At 42.3% G+C, this 27899-nt stretch overlaps 2 protein-coding genes across 4 annotated transcripts in view; one reads left to right on the top strand and one right to left on the bottom strand.

The window, feature by feature from the left end:
• Positions 1–27705, top strand: LOC138753181 (sterile alpha motif domain-containing protein 15-like). Of its 3 annotated transcripts, XR_011351021.1 has the most exons (4): positions 1–729; positions 1834–1932; positions 6865–7450; positions 27489–27705. XR_011351021.1 is itself a non-coding variant. In XM_069915813.1 (3 exons), the coding sequence occupies exons 1-3, from the start codon at positions 649–651 to the stop codon at positions 7036–7038; spliced, it is 354 nt and encodes a 117-aa protein (XP_069771914.1). In that variant the 5' UTR covers positions 1–648; the 3' UTR covers positions 7039–7520. The 3 variants fall into 3 exon arrangements, 2 of the variants coding, with proteins under 2 accessions (XP_069771914.1, XP_069771915.1); XM_069915813.1 differs by lacking the exon at positions 27489–27705 and having other exon boundaries at positions 6865–7520; XM_069915814.1 differs by lacking the exon at positions 27489–27705 and having other exon boundaries at positions 4–733; positions 6865–7520.
• The window catches only part of noxred1 (NADP-dependent oxidoreductase domain containing 1), a 36654-nt gene continuing 29536 nt past the window's right edge, over positions 20782–27899 (bottom strand). Inside the window, exons 5-6 of the mRNA XM_069915812.1 lie at positions 26717–26933; positions 20782–21053 (exon numbers count right to left, since the gene is read on the bottom strand). Of these exons, the coding sequence (XP_069771913.1) occupies positions 20891–21053; positions 26717–26933 (380 nt within the window). The 3' untranslated portion in view covers positions 20782–20890. The remainder of the gene's footprint in view (positions 21054–26716; positions 26934–27899) is intronic.

The following is a 27899-nucleotide window of genomic DNA, read 5'->3' on the forward strand; positions in this document are numbered from 1 at the left end:
GTGTTTTCATGCCTTTCCCATTCCTCACTTTCACCCAAATCGCCTTAATGGATGAGCCCTCCACTCGATCCTGCCATAGCCCTGCAGTAATTTGGAGGGTACATGAATGGGAGAGGGATGGAGGGCTAGAGACTGGGTGTAGGTCAGTGGGACTAGGCAAAAAAAATGGTTTGGCACAGACTAGAATGGCCCACACACACCCATTTAAGAAACGCTTGGGAACAAATTCAGTTTTTGGGTTTTTTTGGTTTTCGGAACGAAATCAAAAAAACCTCAAAATAGCACATTAGCATCAGCGGTTAAACAATGACATGATGACACAAATGAAAAGTTCACATGAAATAATGTTTAATACGTACCAAAAAAATACCTTGATCTCTGGCCCCTGAGTATGGTTCCCGTTCCTGCCTGGGAGCCCAAAGCAACTTCTCCGATGTGGACGGGACAGCACCTTATGTTGAGAATTGAGTCGGCGACTCCGGCTCCAGCCGATGCTGAAAACTTGGAGCCAGCTCCATTTGGATCTTCCCGGCCAGAAGCAAAGATTTAGGTTTTTTTTTCTGTTATTGTATACAAATTGGCAACAACAGAGAGTCAGAGCCCCACACGGTAAAGTCAGGTGTTGAAATTTTTTCTACTTGTGACCTCATGTCGGCACTAAAGAAAAATGTGGTTTTTGGATCTTTTCGGTTTTTGGAACTTTGGATACAGGATACTCGACCTGTGTGTGTATGTATGTAATAAAATTATATATAATATTTACATCATATACAAATATTATAAAATAACTGGTAGGGGAGTCTGGTAAAGGTTCCATTATTGTCACATAACACTATATTTAGAATGTAACATACATGAAATTCTTTAACTTTGTCTACTATAAGGAAGTCAGAGAGTCACCACTTTGTCCAGCGCTCCTGAAGGCACTACTTCAGGATTGAAGGCTGCTTGTTTATAACTGGACCTATGCAGATGACTTGCAGTTGTGGGACACTCACGGACTGCAGGGTGCTGAGACCAGCTCATGGAACCAGGTATCGGACCTGGGATTGGAAAGGGTGATGAGGGCAAGAAGGGCTCCCAAAGGGCCTCGGGCGCTGAAGGCTTCCTGATCGTGTCGGAAGTTTGGATCTGGAGCTCGGGTTGCCGATGGATCAAACAGGAGTCTCTGAGGCTGCAGGAGGTGAATCCACGGACACTCAGTGCCGGGCAACATTAATGGCCACTATTTGCCTTATGGCAGGCAGAAGTTAAAGTACTGTGCATCATGTGTGTTACAATAAAATGAACCTTCCCTTAACATCATCATGCCTGGTTTGGAGGGTATGAGCTGTAATGAGAGCTCATACCTTCCCTTAACTCGTTGGAGAGGGATGTGAGAATATGGGAACAGGGAAGAGCCCATTCAGTCTTTTCAGCTGCTCTGCCAGTTAGTGTGACTTAACTCATTAAACCCACTTTTTCGTGATATCCTTTTAGATACAATCACAGAGCATGGAAACGGGCCCAAAATGTTGACTGCCTTTGACTTCCCATGGATGCTGTGTGACCTGCTGAGTTTCTCCAGCACCTTTATTTACAGGACTTGAACTCGAAAAGGCTGAACCGAGTAATGAGGGGTGTCTTGGGGACATTGCTGGGATGCACAGGGATCTGGTGGTACCCCTGGACCAGGTCAATTTTTGAGAAGATCCTTACTCCCGTGAAGTCCTGGATGTGGGGAACTGGGTACTGGTCAGCTATCGTGGCATCATTGAGCTGGCTTCTAAACCCCCTTCCCTTTTCCAAATTAACACTTTTTCATGATTCCTATCTTTTTTTTTTCCCCCCCAGGATTGTTTCATTTCAAATAGAATCTCAGGCAGGAAACTCATTTTCATCAACTGCTCCACGCTATCCAGTCTAGGAATCACGGACTTTGAGCACATGAAGGTCAGTCATTGGGTTTAAAATCCACTCCTTTGTTTTCCTCCATGAACCATTTTGAAATCACCCCTTGTTATCTGCTGCACGGTGCGATCGGAACCTATACTGACAACGTGAAAGAAAGTTACAATCAAGGTCCTTAATCCCATCAGGAGGCTTATGTTATGGAACAAGTGGAGGTGTTATGGCATTCAACACTGACACTTCACTATATCTGCCATTCCCCAAAGGGACTGTGCCCATGATGTATTTCACAGACACTTCACTCACTCCCGGTGGAGTCTGAGGAGCTGTTCACTCATTGGAGAGGGATGTGAGAATATGGGAACAGGGAAGAGCCCATTCAGTCTTTTCAGCTGCTCTGCCAGTTAGTATGACTTAACTCATTAAACCCACTTTTTCGTGATATCCTTTTAGATACAATCACAGAGCATGGAAACGGGCCCAAAATGTCAACTGCCTTTGACTTCCCATGGATGCTGTGTGACCTGCTGAGTTTCTCCAGCACCTTTATTTACAGGACTTGACCCCCAACATCGCAGAGTTTCCTGTTTTACTCCCACCCAGGAGAGAAAGCAACCCTAGTTTGTTCAACCTCTCATTACAGCTCATACCCTCCAAACCAGGCATGATGCTGGTAAAGAGAGTGCAAGTCTGCAGATGCTCTGATTGTAGCAAACACAATGCTGGAGAAGCTCAGTAGGTCAAATGATGTACTTTATGTAGTAAAGATACATAACAAAGTTTATGGGCTTGACCCCTTCATCAGGGTATGAGCAAAATGTAGCCAGGCACTTATTACTTAATGAAGGGCTCAAGCCTGAAACGTTGGTTCTGTATCTTTACCTTTGCTAATATAAAGTACCCTGTTTGACCTGCTGAGTTTCTCCAGCATCATGTTTTTACTTCAACCACAGTGTCTGCAGACTTTCCTGATTTACTTCCTTGATATATATCCGACGTTTCTATTAAGGTATGATCAAAATGTAGGCAGGCGCCTGAATAAAATGATGGGGGAGGGGGGAGGGAGATCACAGGCACAAGATCATCGGTCGATATGAGAGGGGGCACAAGAGGGAAGGTGTTGGAGGGATGGGGGGTGTGGTGAGGAAGTATGGGGCTGAGGAAGCCAGAGGAGGGATGTGGGGGTTGAGGGCTGGAGAGGGGGAGGGGCCAAGGAGGGGAGGTGCTACTAAACCACTTCTGTGCCCTTTCACCCACATCCTTCCTGTAATGGGGTGACCAGAATTGCACATAGTATTCCAAGTACAGTCTAACCACAGTTGATTAACCTCCTTACTCTGATACTCAGTGCCTACCTGGTGAAGCCAAGCATTCCATGCACCGTCTTTACCACCCATCTACCTGCATAACAGAATCAGGTTTATTGCCATGAACACATCATGAGATGTGTTTTGCAGCAGCGATATGGAGCAGAACAAGATGCAAAAATTACTATAAATGTTAATTTCATATATACAAGATTAAAAAAAATTATTCGTAGGCAAAAGAGAAATGGCGTATGGCGAGGTCGAGGGCCAACAACTCACTGTCGAACGCACTACTGCTCTGGGGGGGTGCAGGAATCTGCTGAAGAACCTCCCATGTCCAACAATCAGCTGCTCCAGGATACTGCTGATGGCCATGTTGGATGCATTGACTGAGGGCGGTGGACACATCAATGTGCACTAGAAGGGTGGCCTTGGCCAGAGTGTCTTTGGCCTGGACTCCATGTCTTTGGACTCCATGTCCCAGCTGAGTTTTTTGATCTGACTGGACAGCAGCTTGAAAAGAGGTTGCGTGATCCTGGCAGCTGACGGCAGGAATCGATGGTAGAAGTTGACCATCCCAACGAACTCCTGCAAACCTTTGACCGTAGTTGGCTTGGTGATCTTATGAATGGCCTCAACCTTTGATGGAAGAGGGACTGCCCCATGTCAATTGATATGCGGTGCCCAAGGAAATCGATGGCTGTCAGACCAAACTGACATTTTGTACTCAGTTGTTGGCAGAGCAGCTGGAGATGTGTTAGGTGTTCCTGTCGCGAATGACGAGGAATGAGGATGTCATCTAGGGAGATAAAAACAAAATCCAGGCCTCACCCCACCGAGTCCGAGTCTCTGGGAAGTCTGCGCTGCGTTTTTGAGGCCAAATGGCATGTGGAAGAACTTGAAAAGGCTGAACCGAGTAATGAGGGGTGTCTTGGGGACATTGCTGGGATGCACAGGGATCTGGTGGTACCCCTGGCCAGATCAATTTTTGAGAAGATCCTTGCTCCCATGAAGTCCTGGATGTGGGGAACTGGGTACTGGTCAGCTGTCATCATTGAGCCGGCAGTAGTCCCCACAAGATCTCCATACCCCAGAAGACTTTGGCACCGTGTGTAGAGGAGAGGCACATGGGCTGTCCGAGTGCCGAATGATTCCCATCTCCTCCATCTTCCTGAATTCTTCCTTGGCAAGCTGCAGCTTGTCAGGAGGAAGCCTGTGTGCCCTGGCATGTAGCAGTGATTTGTAGCAGGGGTCCCTACATGGGGATTTGGTGCTAGACGCCATGGTTCAGGACCGTGGTGAGAACTGTGGCATTATAATGGCTGGGAATCCTGCCAGGATTCCGGCAAACGTTGCCCGATAAGGTTACCTAGTTGAAGTGGGTGGGCTATGCAGCAAATGAAAGAGAAACCACACAGAAGCTGGGAGTGAGCTGAACCAACCAACTGACTTTACCGGAACTCTCCAAGAGCTTATCAGCACGACCCCCATGATCTTTTGCACACCTCCCCCCCCCCCCCAAAACCCGGGACTATTGTGATGTCAGCAAGTATGAGTCTGCACCTCCATGGTCCGGTTCGCTTGTGGATCAGTGCAGCCGCTACAACTCATCTTTTCTTTATTTTTTGCACTACTGATAAATAGAAATTCTGCCTGGCCCGCAGGAAAAAGAAACACAGGGTTGTATATGATGCCATTTCTGTACTCTGACAATAAATTGCTGTCGACAACCAGCACACACCATTCTGGAGTGACCTCCCTGCTCAGCTCACAAAGGAACGTCTCCCATGTGCCATTTTAAACATTTTATTGACCCTTTCCTGTTATTTATAGGGAAATGTGGATGGTGATTCAAAATCCCTCTGTTCCTCCACCATTCACATCGTATTTCCTCGTAATGCTGCACCTTCCCAATTATGTAATCTCTGGGTTAAGTTTCTATTACCACAGCTGGCCAAACTGTCTATACTTTCCTACAGTCTTACTCCTCCCTGTCAAGGCTAATCTTTGTATCATCTATAACTTTTATCATGCCTCTCTATTTAGTCTAAATTCTTCCCTTACTGAGAGCAGGGAGCTGAGACGGAGTTCACACAACACTTTGATTACTTCTTCCAACAGGTTAGTTTTGCATCTAATTTGTTGATCTCCCTTGGATCCCATGAGGTTTTGATTTTTTTTTTACCATCCTGCTGTGTGGGGCTGCGTCAAAGGCTTTGCTGGATTTCAGGTACCCTAGATCTAGCGCAGTCTCATCACCCACCCTATTACTTCCCAAAAATCTCAGGCCAGTTTTGCCTTAATGAACAAATCAACACTGCTACTCTGATATTAACTTTCCTGAGGAAGGCTCAGTGATTTCCAATCCACCAAAATTAAATTAACTGGCCTGTAATTGCTTTAATTACTGTAATTACTTTCTCCCATTTACCAATGCTACTATGTCCAATCCACTGGTCTGCTCATGAACCAGGGAGCAATGAAATATCAGATTTGAAGCCTCTGCAATGTCCTTCCCTATTTTCCTCTTTCACTAATTTCACCCATCAAACTTTTGCACTTCTCCTTCCCTCAGATTTTATCATTCATGGTGTGAACCCCAACCTACTCACTGTTCATTGTCAAACTTTTGCACTTCTCCTTCCCTCAGATTTTATCATTCATGGTGTGAACCCCAACCTACTCGCTGTTCATTGTCAAACTTTTGCATTTCTCCTTCCCTCAGATTTTACCATTCATGGTGTGAACCCCATCCTACTCGCTGTTCATTGTGTTCTCTTCGTACGTAGCAGATGCCATTTGGCTGATGGAGTGTGAGCCTGAACTGAAGAGCAACCAGTCCCACTCCTTGACCTCTTGCTGTGTAATCTCCTCTTTCACAAACCTGGTCCTTCACCCTGGTTCTCTGACCAACCTCTACACCAGGGGCAATTTAACACTGGCCAAGTGCCCGAACAGTCTTCATGATATGGGAGGAAACGGACCCCAGAGAACAGCCTCACCATCACAGAAAGAAGTGCAAACTTCAGACAGTGCCAGATGTGAAGAAGGTGAATGCTATGTTGGCATTCATATCTCGGGGAATCAGATGTAAGGGCAGGGATGAGGTGTTAAGGCTTTACAAGGCACCGGTGAGGCTACACCTGGAGTATGGGGTACAGTTTTGGGCTCCTTATTTAAGAAAGGATGTACTGGCATTCGAGAAGGTTTGGAGAAGATTCACGAGTGACTCCTGGAATGAAGGGATGAGCATTTAAGGCAGAGATTGATAGGTGTCTGTAGAGTCAGGGTATCGAAGGTTTTAGGGAGAAGGCAGGGGAGTGGAGCTGAGTGAGAGAATGGATCAAGTCATGTTGGAACGGTGGCCTACTTCTGCTCCTGCATCTGGGTTGCTGGAGATGTAAGGAAGATGCTTGATTAGCTGGTGTCTCCGTGCTACACTTCTTGAACATCAGGCCCCTTGTACATCCCCAGGTGTTGACTCTCCTATGCTGGAGATGATGTTGCTGAGACAGTCCCTCCTGACATCTCTCCACCTCTTTACACTCACAACTCTTCCTTTCAGATATTCTCTGGCCTACTCCGAGGTCTCCTTACATGGCTTAGTGTTAATCTTCATTCATTTGGTTCTTTTCGGGCCTGTATAACAGTATGCTGTTGTTTCTAGGTGATTTCCCACGAGGTTCAAAAGCTGCTGAAGATCAGAGAGCCTTTGTGGAGTCGTAGCATTTCCCTCCGTCACAGGGATCCCATGGGCTTATTCCTGGAGAGAAAAGCTCCAACAGGATTCAAGGCTGACTCACTGACGTTACAAGAATTCCTGAAAGACTTGATCGCGTGAATATCCTCCAAAAGCCCACAGAGTAGACTCCGATCAGCTTCCGTGAACACAACAGAAAACGCTGTCTCGATGTGTTGTCCCAGACTCCAGGCGATTGCGAGCTCTATCACACCCATAATATGTCGCTCCGTTGCCATGTAACTAAATCAATGTTCGTCAAGCAGCATCACCAATTTTACAAATTAGATGCAAATCATATCCAATCCATGGGCAGAAGAGTTGACGAAGTGTCTGGGTGTGATTTATGAAGAAGTAGACACAACTGTCTAAGACTGGTCCTGTTATTGTGGGCACATTGTACTTTCTGATAGCTCCATTGGTTTTCAGTTACCCACAGTGAGATGGGTGGGTGGGGGGGGGGGATGCGGCCTTTATGAATTACAACAGTTCTGTCAGCGAATAATGATTACAGGTATGTCTACACTTTGCTGCCGTTTTTTGAACTTGGAAGAATAAAGGTGACCTTGCTGAGGTACAAAATATCCTAAGGGGCTTGACGGAAATATTGAGATATTTTCACTAGTGGGGGAGTCTCAAACAAGGGGGCAAGAAAGGACATGTGTGTAGAAATGCCATCTTCAGATGGTAAATATCTGGAAGTATTTACCCCAGAGACTGGAGCGTCGGGAATATTTAAGGTGGAGGGAGATTTTTTTTGACAAATCTAGGCATTGAGGGTGACATGAACAGGCAGAGAAGACCAGGAGGCTGGGGAGGTTTCAGGGACCTGGAGGCCTCCTCCTGATGGTTCTTGTAAAAGAAACAGTTCACAGATCCAAACGGAGAATACTGAAGTGGTTGGGAATTATCAGGGAGGGAGAAATGTAGTACCTGAGGGTCATGACCTGGAATGATGAGTTTACAATCATGGTGGTTGACTTACCCAGACATAAATTTCAGGTCTTCACTAGAATACCTTTCTCTGTCTCTGTAAGATTATTGGATCCTGTTCATGTCTCTGTTCATCTGATTGCATCCTTGTATCTCCTGCCTATCACCCCCTCAGCCAACTCCAGCTCCAATTTCCTAACACAGTGCAGCTGGATGAACTTCTTGCAGATGAAGTCATCAGGCTTCCATGACGATCCACGTTCTGCAAGAGGAGCATGTCTCTGGCCTTGCTGCAAAAACCTGTCCTTACCTTGCCTCAACTCATACACGTCCACCTCAGCTTCTGCTCGTTGAAGCCTCTCGAACCAAAGCCTCATTCTGACTCCTACACTGGGCCGTTCCACAATGGCCATCCCTCTTGACGTGATCTTACATTTATTGGCTACAGCTTGTCGTTCATCCATCGTCGTCACTTTAAAATTGGATGTGGTGTGTCCGAAGATGATTGGTCCAGCCAATTTGGACACAAAATGACCTGGCACATGTTGGGCAGATGTGTATGCTCTGCATTTGTAGCGCTGGACTTGTGCAGCTTGTGCTTATGTTGTTTCATCAGTGTGCCTGGCTTCGTAAGCTTGACAGGCTGTGTGGGTAAGGCCATGCCATGTAGGGCGGTTTTGTGCCAGCATTTCCCAGGTGGTCATGACTATGTCAAGCGACTTCAGAGAGGTCTTTAATGTGTCTTTGTAATGTTTCTTCTGCCCTCCATGCCACTGTCTACCAGCAGAGATTTCCCCAAACAGGAGCTTCTTGGGTATGTGCTTATCCAGTGTACAGTTGACACGACCTGCCCACCGGGTCTGTGCTCTCATTAGCAGTGTGTGGACTGATGGTCGACTTGCTCTAGAGAGAACTTCAGTGTCTGGTACTTTATCTTACCAACTGATGCCCAATATTCTGCGAAGACAAGTCACGTGAAAATGGTAGAGCTGTCTTGCATGCCTTCGATACAGTCCGCATTTCACAGGCATACAGGAGGGTCGTGAGTAGACTTTGTAGACTTTCAGTTTTGTTGCTGGACTGATTCCTCAGCGTTCCCATACAGCTACAGCTAATGGGCCAGTGGAGACCTTTAAACAAGCGGCTATCTCTCGCTACTTTTAAAACGCTCCTCCTCTCATTCACAGTCCCTGCCTATTGAGACCCACGAAATGCTCCATTTTAAACTCTTCTCTCTGACCTGATTGCAGCTCTCTCACTCTGCGAATCGATTGTCTGCCGCTAATGCTGAGGTGGTGAAAGCAACTCCAGAAATTAAAGTCCTTCTACCTATAAATTGGCTGATAAAAGTGATCCCAAATGGATTTACATGTGCTTAAAACCTTTGTGTGTGGATAAAAGCCCTGATATCTGATATAACTGCAGTCTGTCAGTGCCACATACAATTATGTATTTTTTTAAAATTATCTTTCACACTATGAACCATATTAACCAAAATACACACAAACATTTCCCTCTTGAATATACAGTGTCATTTTCTCCCCTTTTCCCCCTCCCTTCCCTCCCTCCTTCCCACCCCCCTCCCTACCTACTCAACGTTCAACATTTATGATACATTAAACCCATTAAACAATGTCATCACACAATGAAAATAAACAAGAAAATTGTGTCATCTACTTTTACACACTGGGTCAGTTCATTTCGTCTTCTTCTCATTCTAGCATTTTAGGGGGCGGAGGTCTGCAATAGTACTTCTCTGTTGTGTTCCATGTACGGTTCCCAAATTTGTTCAAATACTGTGACTTTATTTTTTTTAAATTATATGTTATTTTTTCTAATGGAATACATTTATTCATTTCTATGTACCATTGCTGTATTCTCAAGTTGTCTTCTAATTTCCAGGTTGACATAATACATTTTTTTGCTAAAGCTAAGGCTATCATAATAAATCTTTTTTGTGCTTCATCCAAATCGAGGCCTAGTTCTTTACTTCTTATATTACTTTGAAGAAAGATCTCTGGATTTTTTGGGATGTTGCTTTTTGTGATTTTATTTAATACCTGATTTAGATCTTCCCAAAACTTTTCCACTTTCTCACATGCCCAAATTGCATGTTTCTGTTTCCTTCTTACAGCAAAAACATCTATCTGATACTGTTGGATCCCATTTATTTAACTTTTGGGGCGTGATATATAGCCTGTGTAACCAATTATATTGTATCATGCGTAACCTCGTGTTTATTGTATTTCTCATAGTTCCGGAGCATAGTTTTCCCATTTTTTATTTTTTATCTTTATCTTTAGATCTTGTTCCCAGTTTTGTTTGGGTTTACAGCTTATTTCATCATTCTCTTTCTCTTGCAGCTTGATGTACATGTTTGTTATAAATCTTTTAATTATCATTGTGTCTGTAATCACATATTCAAAGCTGCTTCCTTCTAGTAATCTCAGTCTTCTTCCCAATTTGTCCTTTAAATAGAATTTCTGTTGGTGGTATGCAAACATTGTACCGTGAGTTATACCATATTTGTACTTCCTTTGTTCAAATGATAATAAATTATTTCCCAAAAAGCAATTTTTTATTCTTTTAATCCTTTTTCTCTCCCATTCTCTAAAGGAAAGGTTATCTATTGTGAAAGGGATTAGTTGATTTTGTGTCAATAATAATTTTGATAGTTGGTCATTTTTGTTTTCTTTCTAAGTGAATCTTCTTCCAAATGTTGAGCAGATGGTGCAGTACTGGTGAACTTCTATATTGCACCAGTTTTTCCATCTCACTTATAAAATTTATGTTCTGGTACCTTCTCCCCTATTTTATCTAGCTCTAATCTGGTCCAATCTGGTTTTTCCCTTGTTTGATAAAAATCTGATAGATATCTTAATTGTGCTGCTCTATAATAATTCTTAAAATTTGGTAGCTGCAAGCCACCTTGTTTGTACCATTCTGTTAATTTATCTGGCGCTATCCTCGGTTTCCCCCCTTTCCATAAGAATTTCCTTATTATTTTCTTTAGCTCACTGAAGAATTTCTCTGTTAAGGGAATTGGTAATGATTGGGAAGACATTCATTTTAATGCAATTTACCCTTCCTATCAGTGTTAGTGGTAAATCTTTCCAATGTTCTAAGTCATCTTGTAATTTCTTCATTAATGGCTGATAATTTAATTTGTATAGATGGCCTGGATTATTATCTAGTCTAATACCTAGGTATCGGATTGCTTGTGTTTGCCATTTAAATTGTGATTCTTTTTTTAAACTTTAATCTAATAGAAATATTGGTCTATATGATGCTGGTGTAAGTGGATCTTTCCCCATCTTTGGTATCACTGTAATTTTTGCTGTTGTACATGAATCTGGCATGTTTTGTGTTTCTTCTATCTGGTTCATTACTTCCAGGAGAGGAGGAATTAGTAACTCTTTAAATGTTTATAGAATTCTATTGGGAGTCCGTCCTCTCCAGGCATTTTATTGTTCGGTAGCTTTTTTAATATATCTTTGTATTTCCTTTATTTCAAATGGTTTTATCAATTTGTTTTGCTCCTCTTCTTGCAATTTCAGTAGTTCAATTTTAGCTAGAAACTCATCTATTTTGTCTTCTTTCCCTTTGTTCTCAGTTTGGTATAATTGCTCGTAGAATTCATTAAAGTTTTCATTGATCTCTGTTGGGTTATATGTGATTTGTTTGTCCTTTTTCCTTGATACCAATATCGTTTTTTAGCTTGTTCTGTTTTAAGCTGCCAAGTCAGTATTTTGTGTGTTTTTTCTCCTAGCTCGTAATACTTCTGCTTTATTTTCATTATGTTCTTCTCCATCTTTAATGTTTGTCGTGTTTTTTTTGTCTGCCAATTCTATTCTTTTTGTTGTATCTTCCCTTGTTGCTAATTCTTTTTCTGTACTTACTATTTCCCTTTCCAGCTGTTTTATTTCCCAATTGTAGTCCTTTTTCATTTTAGTTACATAACTTATTATCTGCCCTCTGATGAAGGCTTTCATTGCATCCCATAGTATAAATTTGTCTTTCACTGATTCAATATTTATTTCAAAGTACATTTTAATTTGTCGCTCAATAAATTCTCCAAAATCCTGTCTTTTAAATAGCATGGAGCATAATCTCCATCTATATGTTCTCGGAGGAATGTCCTCCAGCTCTATTGCTAATAACAGGGGTGAGTGGTCAGATAACAATCTAGCTTTATATTCTGTTTTCCTAACTCTCCCTTGGATATGGGCTGACAACGGGAACAATCCTTGAGTATGTTTTATGTCTGCTCGAATAATATGAGTATTCCTTCTCCTTTGGGTGTTGTCTCCTCCATATATCCAAAAGTTGCATTTCCTGCATTAATTTAACCATAAATTTGGCTACTTTCTTTCTGCTAGTCTTTTGTCCAGTTTTATCCATCTTTGAATCCAAATTAAGGTTAAAGTCCCCTCCTTTCAATATATTCCCCTGAGTATCTACAATCTTCAAAAGGTTATCTTGCATAAACTTTTGATCCTCTTCATTAGGTGCATATATATTGACCAAATTCCAGAGTTCTGAATATATCTGACATTTTAACATGACGAATCTCCCTGCTGAATCTATTATTTCCTCCTATAACCATATAACCATATAACCACTTACAGCACAGAACAGGCCAGTTCGGCCCTACTAGTCCATGCCGTAGCAAATCCCCACCCTCCTAGTCCCACTGACCAGCACCCGGTCCATACCCCTCTAGTCCCCTCCTATCCATGTAATGATTCAGTCTTTCCTTAAATGTAACCAATGATCCCGCCTCGACTACATCTGCCGGAAGCTCATTCCACATCCCCACCACCCTCTGCGTGAAGAAATTTCCCCTCATGTTCCCCTTATAATTTTCCCCCTTCAATCTTAAACCATGTCCTCTAGTTTGAATCTCCCCCACTCTTAATTGAAAAAGCCTATCCACATTTACTCTGTCTGTCCCTTTTAAAATCTTAAACACCTCTATCAAGTCCCCTCTCAATCTTCTACGCTCCAGAGAAAAAAGCCCCAGTCTGCACAACCTTTCCCTGTAACTCAGACCCTGAAATCCTGTCAACATTCTCGTGAACCTTCTCTGCACTCGCTCTATTTTGTTTATATCTTTCCTATAATTTGGTGACCAAAACTGTACACAGTACTCCAAATTTGGCCTCACCAATGCCTTGTACAATTTCATCATAACCTCCCTACTCTTGAATTCAATACTCCGATTTATGAAGGCCAACATTCCAAATGCCTTCTTCACCACACCATCTACCTGAGTATCAGCCTTGAGGGTACTATTTACCTTCACTCCTAAATCCCTTTGTTGCTCTGCACTCCTCAATTGTCTACCATTCAATGTATATGACCTATTTAAATTTGCCTTTCCAAAATGCAGCACCTCACATTTATCCGTATTAAATTCCATCAGCCATTTCTCAGCCCACACCTCCAGCCTTCCTAAATCACCTTTTAATCTACGGTAATCTACCTCACTGTCCACAACACCACCAATCTTTGTGTCATCCGCAAATTTGCTTATCCAATTCTCTACCCCTACATCCAGATCGTTAATATATATAACAAATAATAGTGGACCCAGGACCGAACCCTGAGGAACTCCACTAGTCACCGGCCTCCAATTGGACAAACAATTTTCTACCACTACTCTCCGACACCTTCCATCCAACCACTGCTGAATCCATTTCACTACCTCCTTATTTATACCTAATGCCTCCACCTTTTTTCCTAACCTCCTGTGGGGAACTTTGTCAAAAGCTTTACTAAAGACTTACAGGCCTATAATTCCCAGGTTTGCATTTGGACCCTTTCTTAAATAGAGGAACCACATGCGCCACCCTCCAATCCTTTGGTACCACCCCCGTGGCCAGTGACATCCTAAATATCTCTGTTAATGGCCCCACTAACTGTCCACTAGCCTCCCTGAGTGTCCTAGGGAATATTTTGTCTGGTCCGGGAGATTTATCCACCTTTATCCTTTTCAACACAGCCATCACTACCTCCTCGGTTATCCTTATATGCTTCATGACCTCCCCACTATTTTTCTTTACCTCAACTGGTTCAACATTTTTTTCCCTAGTGAATACCGAGGCAAAGAAATCATTCAAAATTTCCCCCATTTCCTCAGACTTCTCACTCAGACTTCTCCTCTATTTTGATTGGTACATTTTTATTGATTAATATAGCTACACCTCTGGCTTTTGAATTATATGATGCTGCCGGTACGTGCCCTACCCAGTTCTCCTTAATTTCTTGTGTTCCACTTCAGTTACATGTGTTTCCTGCACGAATGCTAGGTCTATTTTTTCTTCAGTAAATTTAACAGCCTCTTCCTTTTGATTTGGTTATGTATTCCATTAATATTTATAGTTAATACAATTGTTATGTTGATGCAATGCAGTCTCTGAGTGTAGCAGATGTGAAGACCTGTCCTTGTGATTCTTACAGGAGAGCATTTTCCAAAAACCTAGTCACATTTGGGGGAAAGGAACAAGAGGAGCAGAAATGAACTGGAAAGGCAAGGTGCATTGAAAAAAATCTGTCAGGTAGAATTGTAGAGTACAAATGATCCACTTTTCCAGAATACCCCTAAATTCAGCAGCTTTATCGAGAGTGTCCTGGCTGGCTCCATCACAGTGTGGTACAGTTGCTGTAGAGAAGTGGATTGGAAGTCAGTCGATAGAAACATGAGTGGCAGAGAGGATCACTGGAGTCTCCACCCTGCACCCCTCCACCCTGCACCCCTCCACCCTGCACCCCTCCACCCTGCACCCCTCCACCCTGCACCCCTCCACCCTGCACCCCTCCACCCTGCACCCCTCCACCCTGCACCCCTCCACCCTGCACCCCTCCACCCTGCACCCCTCCACCCTGCACCCCTCCACCCTGCACCCCTCCACCCTGCACCCCTCCACCCTGCACCCCTCCACCCTGCACCCCTCCACCCTGCACCCCTCCACCCTGCACCCCTCCACCCTGCACCCCTCCACCCTGCACCCCTCCACCCTGCACCCCTCCACCCTGCACCCCTCCACCCTGCACCCCTCCACCCTGCACCCCTCCACCCTGCACCCCTCCACCCTGCACCCCTCCACCCTGCACCCCTCCACCCTGCACCCCTCCAGAAATATATCAGAGCCAGAACTAGCAGGCTGAGAAACCGCTTCTTCCCATGGACATTGAGACTGCTGAATGACAGATGAAACAACTCTTGACGACTCTACTATTAATAATATTTTAAATATATGTAGACAGAATTTATTGACGTGCACGTCACAAAATTTGTTGTTATGCAGCACTGTCACAGGTGCAAATATTGCTTTAACAATAAATCAATTGGTGCAAAAAGAGACCAAGTAAAGAAGTGTCTGTGCTTCATTGTCCATTCAGAGAATGGGAGAAGCTGTTTTTGTACTGTTGGGAATTTGTCTTCAGGGTCCTGGACCTCCTTCCTGATGGTAACAGGGTGAAGAGGCACAGCCTGGGTGGTGAGGGTCTTTGAGGATAGAAGCTGCTTCCTTGAGACACCACCTAATGTAGATGACCTTGATGGAGTGAAGTCTGACGCCCATGATGGCGCTGGCCGAGTTCACAACTCTCTGTAGCCTGTTCCTGTCCTGTGCATTGGCACCTCCATTCCAGACAGTGATGCCATCAGTCAGAATGCTCTCCATGGTCCATCTGTAGAAATTTGCCAATGTCTTTGGAGACCCACCAAATCTCAACAAACTCCTCAGTATAGCCACTGGTGAGCAATCGTGATTGCATCAACATGGAGACCCCAGGATCTTCAGAGATATTGACATAAAGGAATTTTAAGTTCTTTACCTACTCCATTGCATCCTTGAGGTGTGCCTGTGTTGATCGTCAGTATGTGTTATGTCTGTATATGTGTCTACACAGTTTGGCACTGTGGACCAGAGAACACTGTTTTGCCGGGTTTTACTAATACCATTGGATGATAAATAAACTTGAACCTTCTGTAAAGGAATTCGTAGATGTTGGTTAATCTCTGAAGTGATTGAAAAATGGATGCAGTATATGGAAGACTGGAAGCTAATAAAACTCCTCAATAAATGTGATTGCAAAGGACAGCTCCCTGTGTGTGTCCCACTACAGGCCAGAACCTCCCCTCTCTCATGATTACAGTTGTAAACCCTAAATCACGGAAATGTACCCTCACCACAGTCCTTGCTAAATGATTATTAACCTGGATATTGCTGTTGTTCCATATTCCGGAGATATTCAGCCAATGCTACCATTGCAAAGCACAAAGAGCTCATTTAAACAATGGTTAACAATATGGGTATCATCAAAAATGATTTAAAATAGAATTGCTGTCATCCTGAGTTGTTTTCAGCTGGATATTAAGAGTTGTAAAAGTGGAGGTCAGGGGTCGGTTGAGGGGTGTCACTGGAAGGAGGAAAAGCTGGAATTAAGGCAGAAAATCTACCTCTTTTGAAAGACGTAGATGAGCAAAAAGAGGATGATACTAATATGATCAAGAGGAGTCAACCTGGTTTGAGTAAAGAAATTTATATTTGACAAATCTGTCTGAGGATTTGACTTGGAGAGTGGATAAGGAGGAATCAGTAGATGTAATAAATTTGGAGTTTCAAAAGACATAATACGAAGACTCTGGGAAGTAGAAGGGAACACATCGGCATTGGTAGATTGGTGAAAGGCAGAAAACAAGAGTTGAAATGACCAGGTCGCTTTCATTTTGAGGCTACCAATGGTGCAGTGCTGCTGAGATTTTAAGTTTTGAAACACAGTAACAGGTCCCCTTCTGGCCCTCAAGTCAGTGCCGCCCAGATATCCCAGTTAATCTACATCCTCCGTACATTTTGAACAGTGGGAGGAAACATCTTAATGTTACTCGACTAAAATACTAAAGGATCCAATGAAAGTTTCATTTTCAAAGTACTAAAAGCTCCTTAAGTCTATTCCAAAAATGTTTTACTGTTTCACATAACCAAGTAGAATGTAAAAAAGAACCTACTTCCTTCTGACATCTAAAACATAAATCTGAAGAAATTAAATTGTATCTCCTTAATTTTTCCAGAGTTAAATATAATTGATGAACAAAATTACAATGAACTAACTGATAGCTTATATTTATAATTTTAGTCATTCTATCCTTACATAAATTCTATCATTTAGATGAATAAGTATTCATAAATCTTTTTCCCATTTCAACATAAATTTATGCAAATCCAACTTGGGCACTGGATTCTGTAATAAAGAATACATCTCCGATATAAATCCCTTCTTCACACCCTCTTATTAACGATCATCATCGATGTCAATTTCATCCAACTGCTGAGATCCCTTCTCTTGTACACCATTCTCCTTCTCCTTCTGAGCTGGTGTGGACTGTTGGAAAAAACTTTCTTGACTTTTCATCTGTTTATTATCAGGTAAAGAATTAGCTTCAACATCGTCACTAAAAAACTGAGATTGAGAGTCTCCATTAAAAATTGGCAGGATATCGAAAAGCAAATTTGTATCCACAAAACAGTTTTGGCAGAATTAGAACGACTAATGACAGCTTGGCTCAAATCAGCATAAAAGAAAACTATAATTCTTAACTACCAGGGGGGCCTTGATTACTAATCACAAACATCTGATCAGAATAGAGTGTGGCGCTTGTCCAGGAAGAGATTTTCCTCTTATCGTTCTATGAGTTCCCTCCAATTCCAAACCATTTGGCATATATTCTTTCCCCAAAATTACAGGAATCCACTTCTGAAAAAATTGAACCAGATCAGGACTCTCCAAATCTTCTGGAAGACCAACAACCTTAACATTATTTCTACAACTTTGATTTTCCAAAGCGTCAATGTTCTTCAATAAATCATTCCTCTGAATTTCCCATCAGTAAATGAATCCTCCATCTGTCCCATCTTGTTCCACATCATCCTTACAATCATGAACATTTTCTTCAATTTATCTTGTACCTTATCCACCAGCCTCACACACTTTGCCACATCCATCTTAATTGATGACATCTCTTCTTTCAGACTAGTAAATTGTTCCTTCATAGATGAAAAGCTTTATTGACTTATCTGACTTGCCATGTTCTCTATTGGTTTAGATAACATATCAAATTGACTTGCTGAATATGAATAATGAGGATCAGGCTTAAACTTCATTGACACAGACTTAGATATGGGCCTACCTTTATATATTATTGTATCTTCCTCTTCTGTACCTGGGTAAATGTCATGTTCCTTCAGTCCCCCTCCAATGTCTCCTTCTTCTTCCTCTGTCGAAACCAATGGCATTTCAGCCTGCCAACGTGTCCTGACCCCCCCCCCCCCCAACATCAGTCTAACATTGCTGGGCTGTGAGAAATCGGGTCCCCTGCCACACTGACCAAACTCGATGTAACGCGCATGCGCAAAGTTTCGTGCATGAGCGAATTGCTCCTCATAGTTGGGAGGAGGATGTCTTTGGGCTCTGACGCCATCTTCCCCAATGCTGTGTGGTGTTGCCATCAGAGTCGAGTGCTACTTAACTAGGGACTTCAGTGGTTGTCTTGAGTAAACAGGAATCGACTCTCCAGGTTCCATCTCAAAGGTAGGCCCAATTTCTTCAGTGCTTGAAAGTTGTTTTGAAATCAATTTTTTTAACAGCATGTGCCTTTATTTTCCTCATTATTGCCTTCTAAGATGTATTAACTGTCTATCCAATATTTTTTTTTTAATTTTAAAAACTTTAAAAGTCAGGTTTTTGCTAGTTATGTCGGGAGAGGTGTCTTCCCACATCTCCCACCTATGCCATCATGCCACGCCCCTGAAGTTCACCAGGTTGATTTTACAGATGAAAGGGTCGGCCTATGAGGAGAGATTGAATCATCTGGGATTGTACTCGCTGGAATTTAGAAGAATGAGAGGGGATCTTCTAGAAATATATAAAATTATGAAAGGCATAGAAAAGTTAGAGGTAAGTAAGTTGTTTCCACTGGTAGGTGAGACAAGAATCCTCAGGATTCAGCGTAGAAGATTTAGGAAGGAGATGGAGAAGGAACTGCTTTTTTATGGAATTCACCGCCCATTGAAGTAGTGGAGGCTACTGGAGTAAATATATTTGAGACAAGGTTGGATAGATTTTAACATAGTAGGGGAATTAAGGGATATGGGGTAAAGCGAGGTGGAGATGATCCAATCTCAGATCAGCCATGATCACATTATATTGCTCCTATTTCTTATGTTCTTATGTAGTCCTGGTGGAAAGAAAGTGAAGCATTTAATTGCAAAATATCCACCCTTTTTACTTGATCCAACAGCCCCAACATTTATGTGGCAAGTCCAGTTGAGTTTTTTGTCATTTTTGGGAGACTCAGATGGTTATGCCATTGAATGACAGAGGTAGGTGGTTAATTGTCTTGTTGAACATGATCATTGCCTGTGACATTGTGTTGCTGCTTATCAGCCCATGTCTGACTAGTCTCTAAAACCACCATTTTCAACCTTTTTTCTTCTAGAACTCTACTCAAAGTTTATGGGCTCCCTTCCCTGTGAAACAGTCAAGTTTTGGTTTCTCTGTACTTCCTCGCTACTGTCTACATAAAAAACACAAAAAAAATGTTGCGTGAAGTTAAAACAAGGCTTTTACTTCAATGTGCTGTGGCCTGGTTTATGGGGGGGTGGGGGAGGAGCTGTAAGGCTCTGTTGAGATCTTGCCACGTGCAGATAGGTGTACATTGATTCCTTTGCTGAGGAGTTGCCAATTGATTTGAACATGGAAGGTGTTGCATTTTCGAGGTCCAACATGGGTAGAACCTTCACAGTGAATAGTAGGGATCTGGGGAGTGTTGTATAGCAGAAGGACCTAGGAGTACAGGGTCATGGGGAATCCTGTCCTTGTGCATTTTGAGGCAGAAGGGACCAGGGGAGGTGTGGGAAATAGAGGAGGTGCAGGTGAAGGCTGAGTTGATGGCAGTGGAGAGGAAGCCAGGTTTTCTGAAAAAGGAGGACAATTCAGATGTTCGAGAATAGAAGATCTCATCCTGGGAACAGATGCAGTGGAGTTGGAGGGATTGAAAGGAATAGAATCTTTACAGGAGACGGGGAGGGGGATGGGGGTTTAGTCAAGGTAACTGTAGGAATAGTGGGTTTATAGATTCTTTCGATAGTTTGTCTCCCAAGGTGGAGATAGAGAGATTAGTAAAGAGGAGAGTGTTTCTACCATCCCACCTGTATCCACCCATAACCTCTTTCTTAGAGGCCTGTACTCCTTCCCTTTCCTCCCTCCTCTTCCCCCATCCCCACAGCTTTATATTCAGCCATCTGCCTGTTTTCTTTTCTTATTCCTGATGAAAGGCCAGGCCTGAAACATTGGACTAGAACTAAACTGGATAATACTGGCGTTACAGGACAAATGCCCTTGAAGATTCAAAGAAACATTGATCAGGTTTGTCACGGAGCCAGTATAGCATGGAAATCAGTCCTTTGGGCCACCAAATCTGAGCCAACTATCAAACCCACATTTTATTCACCTCGACTGACTGCCAACCAGAATATGATCCTTGTATTCCTATTCATTGCTTCTTGCCAATCAGCCAATACTCTATCCACGCTTGTATGTTTCCTGTTATACCATGGGCTCTTGTGAAGTAGCTTCAGGTGTGGCACCTTGTCAAATGCCTTCTGAAAATCCAAATGCACAACATCCACTGCATCTCCTTTCTCCAGCCTGGTGCAAACTTTACTCTATCCAACTCACTGTGCAACAGTCTGGGGACTGTTGGATCAGAATGGAAAAGTGCGCAGTCCTAAGCAGACACATTGAAGGAGATCATGCTGCTCAAAGAGAACACTGCCAAAATGTTTCAAAGGGGAGCTGGACAAAATATTGGTGATTAAAAACAAGTGAATGGGGCATAATATGACATTTTTGTTCTTTTGACTCTATAATTTCTTTAAAGTTGTGTACCATGTTGATACAAACACGTGGTAACAATCACATCACTCGACATCAGTCGCCAACTTAACTTGAAGGGTCAGTCTCTGCAGCATTCCTCGTTAAATGTCCCTTGGCTCTTTAACATGGTCATGTGGTATACGAAGCTGAGGTGCAGCTGTAATCGTGGATGCATTGAGAAGAATCTTGTGAGGGGTGTGTCCTGCTGAGACATGGATGACAAGTCGAACCAGGGGAAAGGGCTGAAAACAGATAGTTAAAAGAAAGTGTGTGAGTTCAGGAGGACTAGTCAGAAATTACTGTAACCCCATCAGAATCAGAATCTACCTCACCTCTTTTTGCACTGATTGATTGATTTTAAATGTAATTTATAGCAATATTGCATTGTATTGCTGCCACAAACTCAAATTTCAGGACATATTCCTGACATAATTTCTGATTCTGATTCAGGCAATGAACAGATTGTATGAGGGCCGCTGCTTTTCTAAATATACATGTTATTGGGTTCAATTTGAGTGAACAGGGCACAATTCTTAAAGTTCCAAAAATATCAATCATAATGAATTGAGGATCATAGGAGCACACTAAAAGGTGAAATAAGTGAGTTGGTGGCCTGGCCATATGGGTAACCAATGGAATCTGGAACCAAAATATAAAAACAGCAAACGGTGCAAAATTTTCAGGGCAGGGAGCATCTGTAGAAAGAGGAACACCTAGTATTTCACAACCTTCTTGCGAAGCCATTTCTTACTGCCCACAAGGTGCTCCCAGAGGGCAGTCAGGCAGGGAGCACTAGAAAAGCCATTTTTAACCTTTTTTTCAGCTATGTCCCCTTACGACTCTGCTCAAAGTTTATGGGCCCCCTCCCCTGTGAAACAGTCACATTTATTTGGTTTCTTCTCTGCTTCAACCGACCACATAAAAAAAAACCAAATTATTTCATGATTTCAGTCTGTTTCTCCCATTCCACTCCCCCCAACCTCTTAAATGTGCTGTGGATCCCAGGGGAGATAATGGCCCCTGTTGAGAATGGTGGCACTAGAATAGACCCAACGATGATCAAGGATTGATGCATTTCATATGGATGGCAAGTGGAATTCACCTCGTTTATTCTAATTTGGGTCCAATCTTTAATCAGGCTGTAATTGAGTGACTCTGAGCCATCAGTAAACAGGAAACAGAAGAAACTGCAGATGGCCGCAATGTGGAGCAAATAACAATGTGCCTGTTGGAATTCAGTGGCCAACCGATATTAATGGAGGGGAGGGGGAAGAATTGTTAATGTCTCGGGTCAAGAGCCTACATCAGTCCTGCAGATCCTTCACTTTTCATTCTTTTTCCCCACAGATGCTGCACATCCCACTGAGCTCCTCAAGAGTGTTTCTAGCATCAGTAGATGTTATTGGCACTTTCCTCCATTGGCTAATGGGATGGTTTTGCCTCATTTTTGCCAGATGTTTGTGGGCAATTTTCCAGACAGCCAAAAGCCACACTTGTTCTGGGAAATATCTTAACAGTTTATAAAACACCTTTTCCCAGAGTCACTCAGCATGCTGGAGTTTGACGGTTTTTTTTGAAGTAAGCCTTTTTTTGGTAATTCTTTATCGCATTATGAACCATATCAACCAATATATTTACAGATGCATCTCTTTAAATATCCACAGTGACATTTTCTCTTTTTTTTCCCCATCCCTCCCTTCCCCCTCCCCACCCCCCCTCCAAAAACAGTAAATATTGGACATATAAAACACAATAAAACAATATCTTTATACAAAAGGAATACAAACAAAAAAGACGTATCATCTACTTATTCAAATTAAATCTGATTGTGTTTATCTTCTTATTACTTTAGGTGGTGGTGGTCTGAGGCCTACTCTTTCTGCCATGTTCCATATATGGTTCCCCGGTTACCCAATCATTATAACTGTCTTTTAAATTATGTGATTTTTTTTTCCCCAATGGGATACACTTAAACTTGGTTATAATGTTTATAGTCATATAGTCCAACGTGGCCATCTTATATCTTTATTTTCACTCTTTTCCGCCTCTTCACCACCTCCATCCCCTTTTTTCCATTACTGTTTTTTAAGTTTTCCTTTTTAATCTCAATATATGACAACACACTTAAGACATGAAATACCCCAACAATCTCCACAAGCAATAACCCTTTAACCCCAAATGAACCTCCCCTCCTTGAATTGCCTCTTGTCCCTTGACAACAACCACAACTCCCCTTTCCATTCGGTTTGCTAACTTATTCACAAGCGTCAACCGATTTCGCAGTGACCATTATTCTCCCTCCCAGCACCCCCCTCCCCGAGAACACTATTTTTCTATACTTATAACTAAGCTCTCTCTCTTTTTTTCCCCTTCTTCTCCTTCTCTTATCCATCTTTAAATCTTTATATATACATAATCTTTACTTTATATTTTTACATATTTTTGTATATTTTCTTGCCGGTACTTACTTCTTGTCACTCCTCCTCCTCTCTTCTCCTGTCCTGCAAATGTTCAGCAAATTCTTGGGCTTTCTTTAAGTCCAAGAACATTCTATTCCATTCCCCATGAATAAATACTTTGAGTACTGCTGGATGTTTTAATATAAAATTATACCCTTTCTTCCATAAGATTGTTTTTGCCGTGTTGAATTCCTTCTTCTTCTTTAAAAGTTTGAAGCTTATGTTCGGGTAAAAAATTATTTTTTGTCCCTTATATTCCAACAGCTTATTGTCTTCTCTAACCTTCTTTCTTGCCTGCTCCAGTATATTTTATCTTGTCGTATATCTTACAAGTTTTACCAATATGGATCTCGATTTTTGATGTGGCAGTTTCAGTACTAGTACTCTATGCACCCTTTTGATTTCTATTTCTTCATGTGTATCTGTCGTTCCCAGCACCTTCGGGATCCATCCTTTTATAAATTCCTTCATATCTGACCCTTCTTTGCCTTCTTTCAGACCCACTATTTTTATGTTATTTCGCCTACTGTAGTTTTCCAATACGACAATTTTTTGTGACAATATATCTTGTGTCTCTCTATTTTTTTTCTACTCTCTTCCAGCTTCCCTCTTAAATCATTTATCTCCATTTCTACAGCAGCTTCTTGTTCCTCCACATTTTCTACTCTTTTCCCAATTTCAGTCATGACTAACTCTTAGCTTTTCATTCTGTCTTCAGCTCTTTTCATTTTTCTTTTGATTGAACTAAATTCTAATGATGGCCATTCTTTTAATGACCTCATTTGTTCTTCAAAAAAGGCTTTATCTAAATTTTGTCCTTCTGTTTTACCTTCTTCTTTCCTTTGAAATTCTTGGTCTTCCTCCTCTTCTTCTGTGTCTGTATCTCTGTCTGTGTCTTCTTCTCTTCTCTTCTCTTCTCTGTATCTGTGTATCTTCATCCTTCTCTGGTGAGCTGCTTCTGTATCCTTGCTGGGCCTCCAGCTGCTGTGTCTCCTGCTGTTGGGCCTCCTGCTGCAGGTTGACCCATTGTTGGGCCTCCTGCTGCAGGCCGACCCGCTGCTGGGCCCCCTGCCAGTCACCCCGTTGCCACTCATCCTCTTCCCACCCTTCGTTCTCTTTCTCACTATTCTTCTTTTCTTCTTTACTTCCCCCAGCCGAATGCCCCGATACTGGGCGCCTCTCAGCTGGCCGCTCCTCAGCTGAGTCCCCTTCCCGTCGGCGTTGATCTTTTCATTTACTTGCGCACTGTGCACTTCTTCTTGGCTCTGAGAGCCATTTTTTAAGTCTGCCGGTCGGGAGGACACTGCTCCTCTGGGGAAATCTCCAACATCGGAGATCGGCCGCTCCTCTCCACGGTGGCTCTCTGCTCTGATGTGCAGGTAAGGCCTTCTTCTTTCTTCTCCAGTGATTTTCCTTCTTCCCTTTTCTCTGTTATTCTTACCTTTTCTCTTTTGGGTTCCATCTTCTGTCTCTTCTCTGTAACTTTATCTTTCTCTTCCTGTTTATTGAGCTCTGTTTTTTCACACTTTTTTTTCCTTTTCTCTGGAGGGCTGTTTCCACCCGACCAGCCACTACCTCATCACATGACTCCTCTTTTGAAACTTAATACTCTTCCTGCCATATCCTAATGCATGCTTCAGTAAATCAGGGTAGGCTCCTGCTTTGATGTGTTGGCAGTGAGCAGTAGATGAGGCAATGAGTTTCAGAGAATGGTAGAATACCTTTCTGCTTGTGAGGAAGGGACAGTGCCTCATGGATAGAAAGTTTTGACTTGTTAAATCTGTTTTGAATCTCTAATTTAACAGAGGGTGATGCCACTCAACTTGATGGAGGGCGCCTTGAATGAGGATGGGACTTGCCACCACAAGAACACCTTCATCACGACCTGATTTACTTGTGTTGCCCTGCTATCTGGCACCGACAGGGGTTGGTCGATGCCAGATAAGTGAATTTCCCGGTTGCTTGAGACTGCATGTTCCATGAATGGAGAACTAATGGCGAGGCTCGCCAGTTTTAAAATTCCATATTTTTAATGATATACTTTCCTCAATTTTTTTTCCCGTTACTTGAATTCCTGTGTTTCACAACATCCCCAGAGCTCACTCAACTATTGTGCGGTTCCTGCCCTGGTTTAATGTCCCAAAATGCATCATTTCACACTTGTCCGAGTTAAATTTCATCCACTTTCATTTGCCCACTTTCTCAGTTGATCTAGATTCTTTTCAACCCTAGGTAATTTTCTTCACCGTCTACTATACCAACCTTTGGTGTCATCTGCAAACTTAGTAATCATGTTCATTACCTTCTCATCCAACATTAAAATATCTGACAAACAGCAGGGACCCAGTACTAATCCATAAGGCACAGCACTGGTCACAGTCCTCCAATACCGTCCTCTGACTCCTGATCTTCATGGGTTTGAGAGTCAGTATTGTGGATTCCCTACCTGTTCACATGCCACTGGGTTTATCCTGTCAATGGGACCACGCACACTCAGCAGTCTGATGAAAGTCTCGATTATTGGCTGTGAGGTGTAATTTTGGGCATGTGACTTTGTCCATAGGATACAGGAGCAGAGGTAGGCCATTTGGCCCATTGAGTCTGCTCTGTTTTTGTCAGGTTGTTCAACAGGAATGTTGGACCAATAGTTTCAGTTTTCATAAGGAGATAAATTTTTGTCATGTACAAATTTAATGCTGAGTTACTGCTGGGGACCCCACCTTGTTTCATTGTCATTATGCCATCCAGAGCAATCTCAGTGGATTGCTACTTCATCTCAGGAAGAATATGTCCAATCCAGAGGGATTTTTACAATCTGACATCTTAATGTTCCTTTTTATTCCAAATGTATTTAACTGTATTTAATGTCATAAATATCATTTTAGCTCACATTTCTGGATTTTTTGTCTGGGTTTTTGAATTTCTTTCATTGACCTTCTGGTTACCGGTGTTGGAAGGATGTGACAGTGCAAGAGAAGGGGCAGAGGAGATTCACCAGGATGTTGCCTGGGATGGAATGGTTCAGTTCTGAGGAGACACTGGAGAAGCTGGGTCTGTTCTACCTGAAGGAAAGGAGGTTAAGAGGGAGCATGATTATATAAAATTAAGAGGAGTACTGACAGGATTGACTCCAGGAAACATTTCACTGCATCAGTGAGAGATAAAACTAGTGGGCATTGGTTTATGGTAAGGGGAAGAGAATTCGAAATGGATGTAAGAATGGTGAGTATCTGGAATTCTGGCTGAGAGAGTCACTAACAGCATTTAAGAAGTGTCCAGATGAACATCTGAATTGCTTCCATCTGTATGGACTGAGTGCTGAGCGATGGGGATAAAATGATCAGTGTGGACAAGTTCATTTGAATAGCCTGTCTCCATTCTGTTTGATTCTGAGGTTCCATTTCATTCTGTCTTACCAATTGATGAGTTTTAGAGACAAAACATACCTGTTTTGTGAAAGTGATTGTGCAAAAGATTCATCGATGAAACTTTCACATACAAACAAATCTGGATCACTGAATGCTTCCAGTCCATGTGTCGCACTAAATAGCAGATCATTGAGAATTGTCACTGAGACCATGTGTGGCACTTTAAGAAGGTAGCAGGTGTTCAGGGCAGAATACAAAACCTCCTCAAACCATGTTGGTTTCATGAATTTCAGATCTGGAAGGATCAAAATCAAATTCAGAACAATCTCTACAACAAAAAGTAGAACATCTTCAATGAGAATGCAGTGTTTACTCTCATATTTGGAAGGCTTTTGATGGGTTTATGCTTGAACTCCCATGAGCCGACCGTTTCAACTCTGTTCTCCACAGAAAGGGTGAGAATAGACAAAATTGCCAGGTTGAGGTCAAATATAACCCTGAGGATCAACACATCATGTCCCTCTGGAACATGATAACCTCTTAAACATAACAGAATGATGATTGATTTCTCTAATTGTAGGTAACTCCCACTGCTCTCTGGTTTCACTGTTTCCATCTCTTCCTCACATCCTTCCCCTCTAATCCCTACCCTGCCCCACCCACAAGCGCAGTGCTCTTCGTGGCACGTCCTCACTGAGGGGCCAATGAAAGCTATTCATTGTTGCTGACCTGTATTCTATGTACCAGCCTGTGGGGTGGGAATATAAAGTTAAACCTTGGTTTTTTTTTACTCTTAGTTAATTTTGTGCCCATCTCTTTAAGAGAACTATTGTTTGTATTTTTACCATAGTGACTGTGATGCCATGTGTCGTAATATCCGTCAAGATCTCCTGAGGCTTGCTCATTATTCAACCAGATACGAAGGAAGCATGAGGACGAGAAATTTTTCTTTCAATTTTTGGCATCTCTTTAAATACCTTTTTATGTATCTCTTTAAAGTTTGTGTATTTCTTTAAGCTAGTATCTCTACATTTCTTTTGGTTCATTATACAGTAAATGGTTTGTTATTTATCGTTATGAAAGTCTTAATGCAAAGCTATGCAAAATGTTTATCTGTTTTAGCGATGAATTAAAGCTACATAAAATAACAGCCACAGAGTTTGATTTGTTGGATTAAAGAGATTGAAATTCGGAATATCGCAGCTCATGCCGTGGAAGAAGACACTTTGAAATTAGGATATATTAGAATAAGGAAAGTATC

This window comes from Narcine bancroftii, chromosome 2 (genome assembly GCF_036971445.1).
Source record: "Narcine bancroftii isolate sNarBan1 chromosome 2, sNarBan1.hap1, whole genome shotgun sequence".
In the NCBI taxonomy this organism is placed as follows: Eukaryota; Metazoa; Chordata; class Chondrichthyes; order Torpediniformes; family Narcinidae; genus Narcine; species Narcine bancroftii.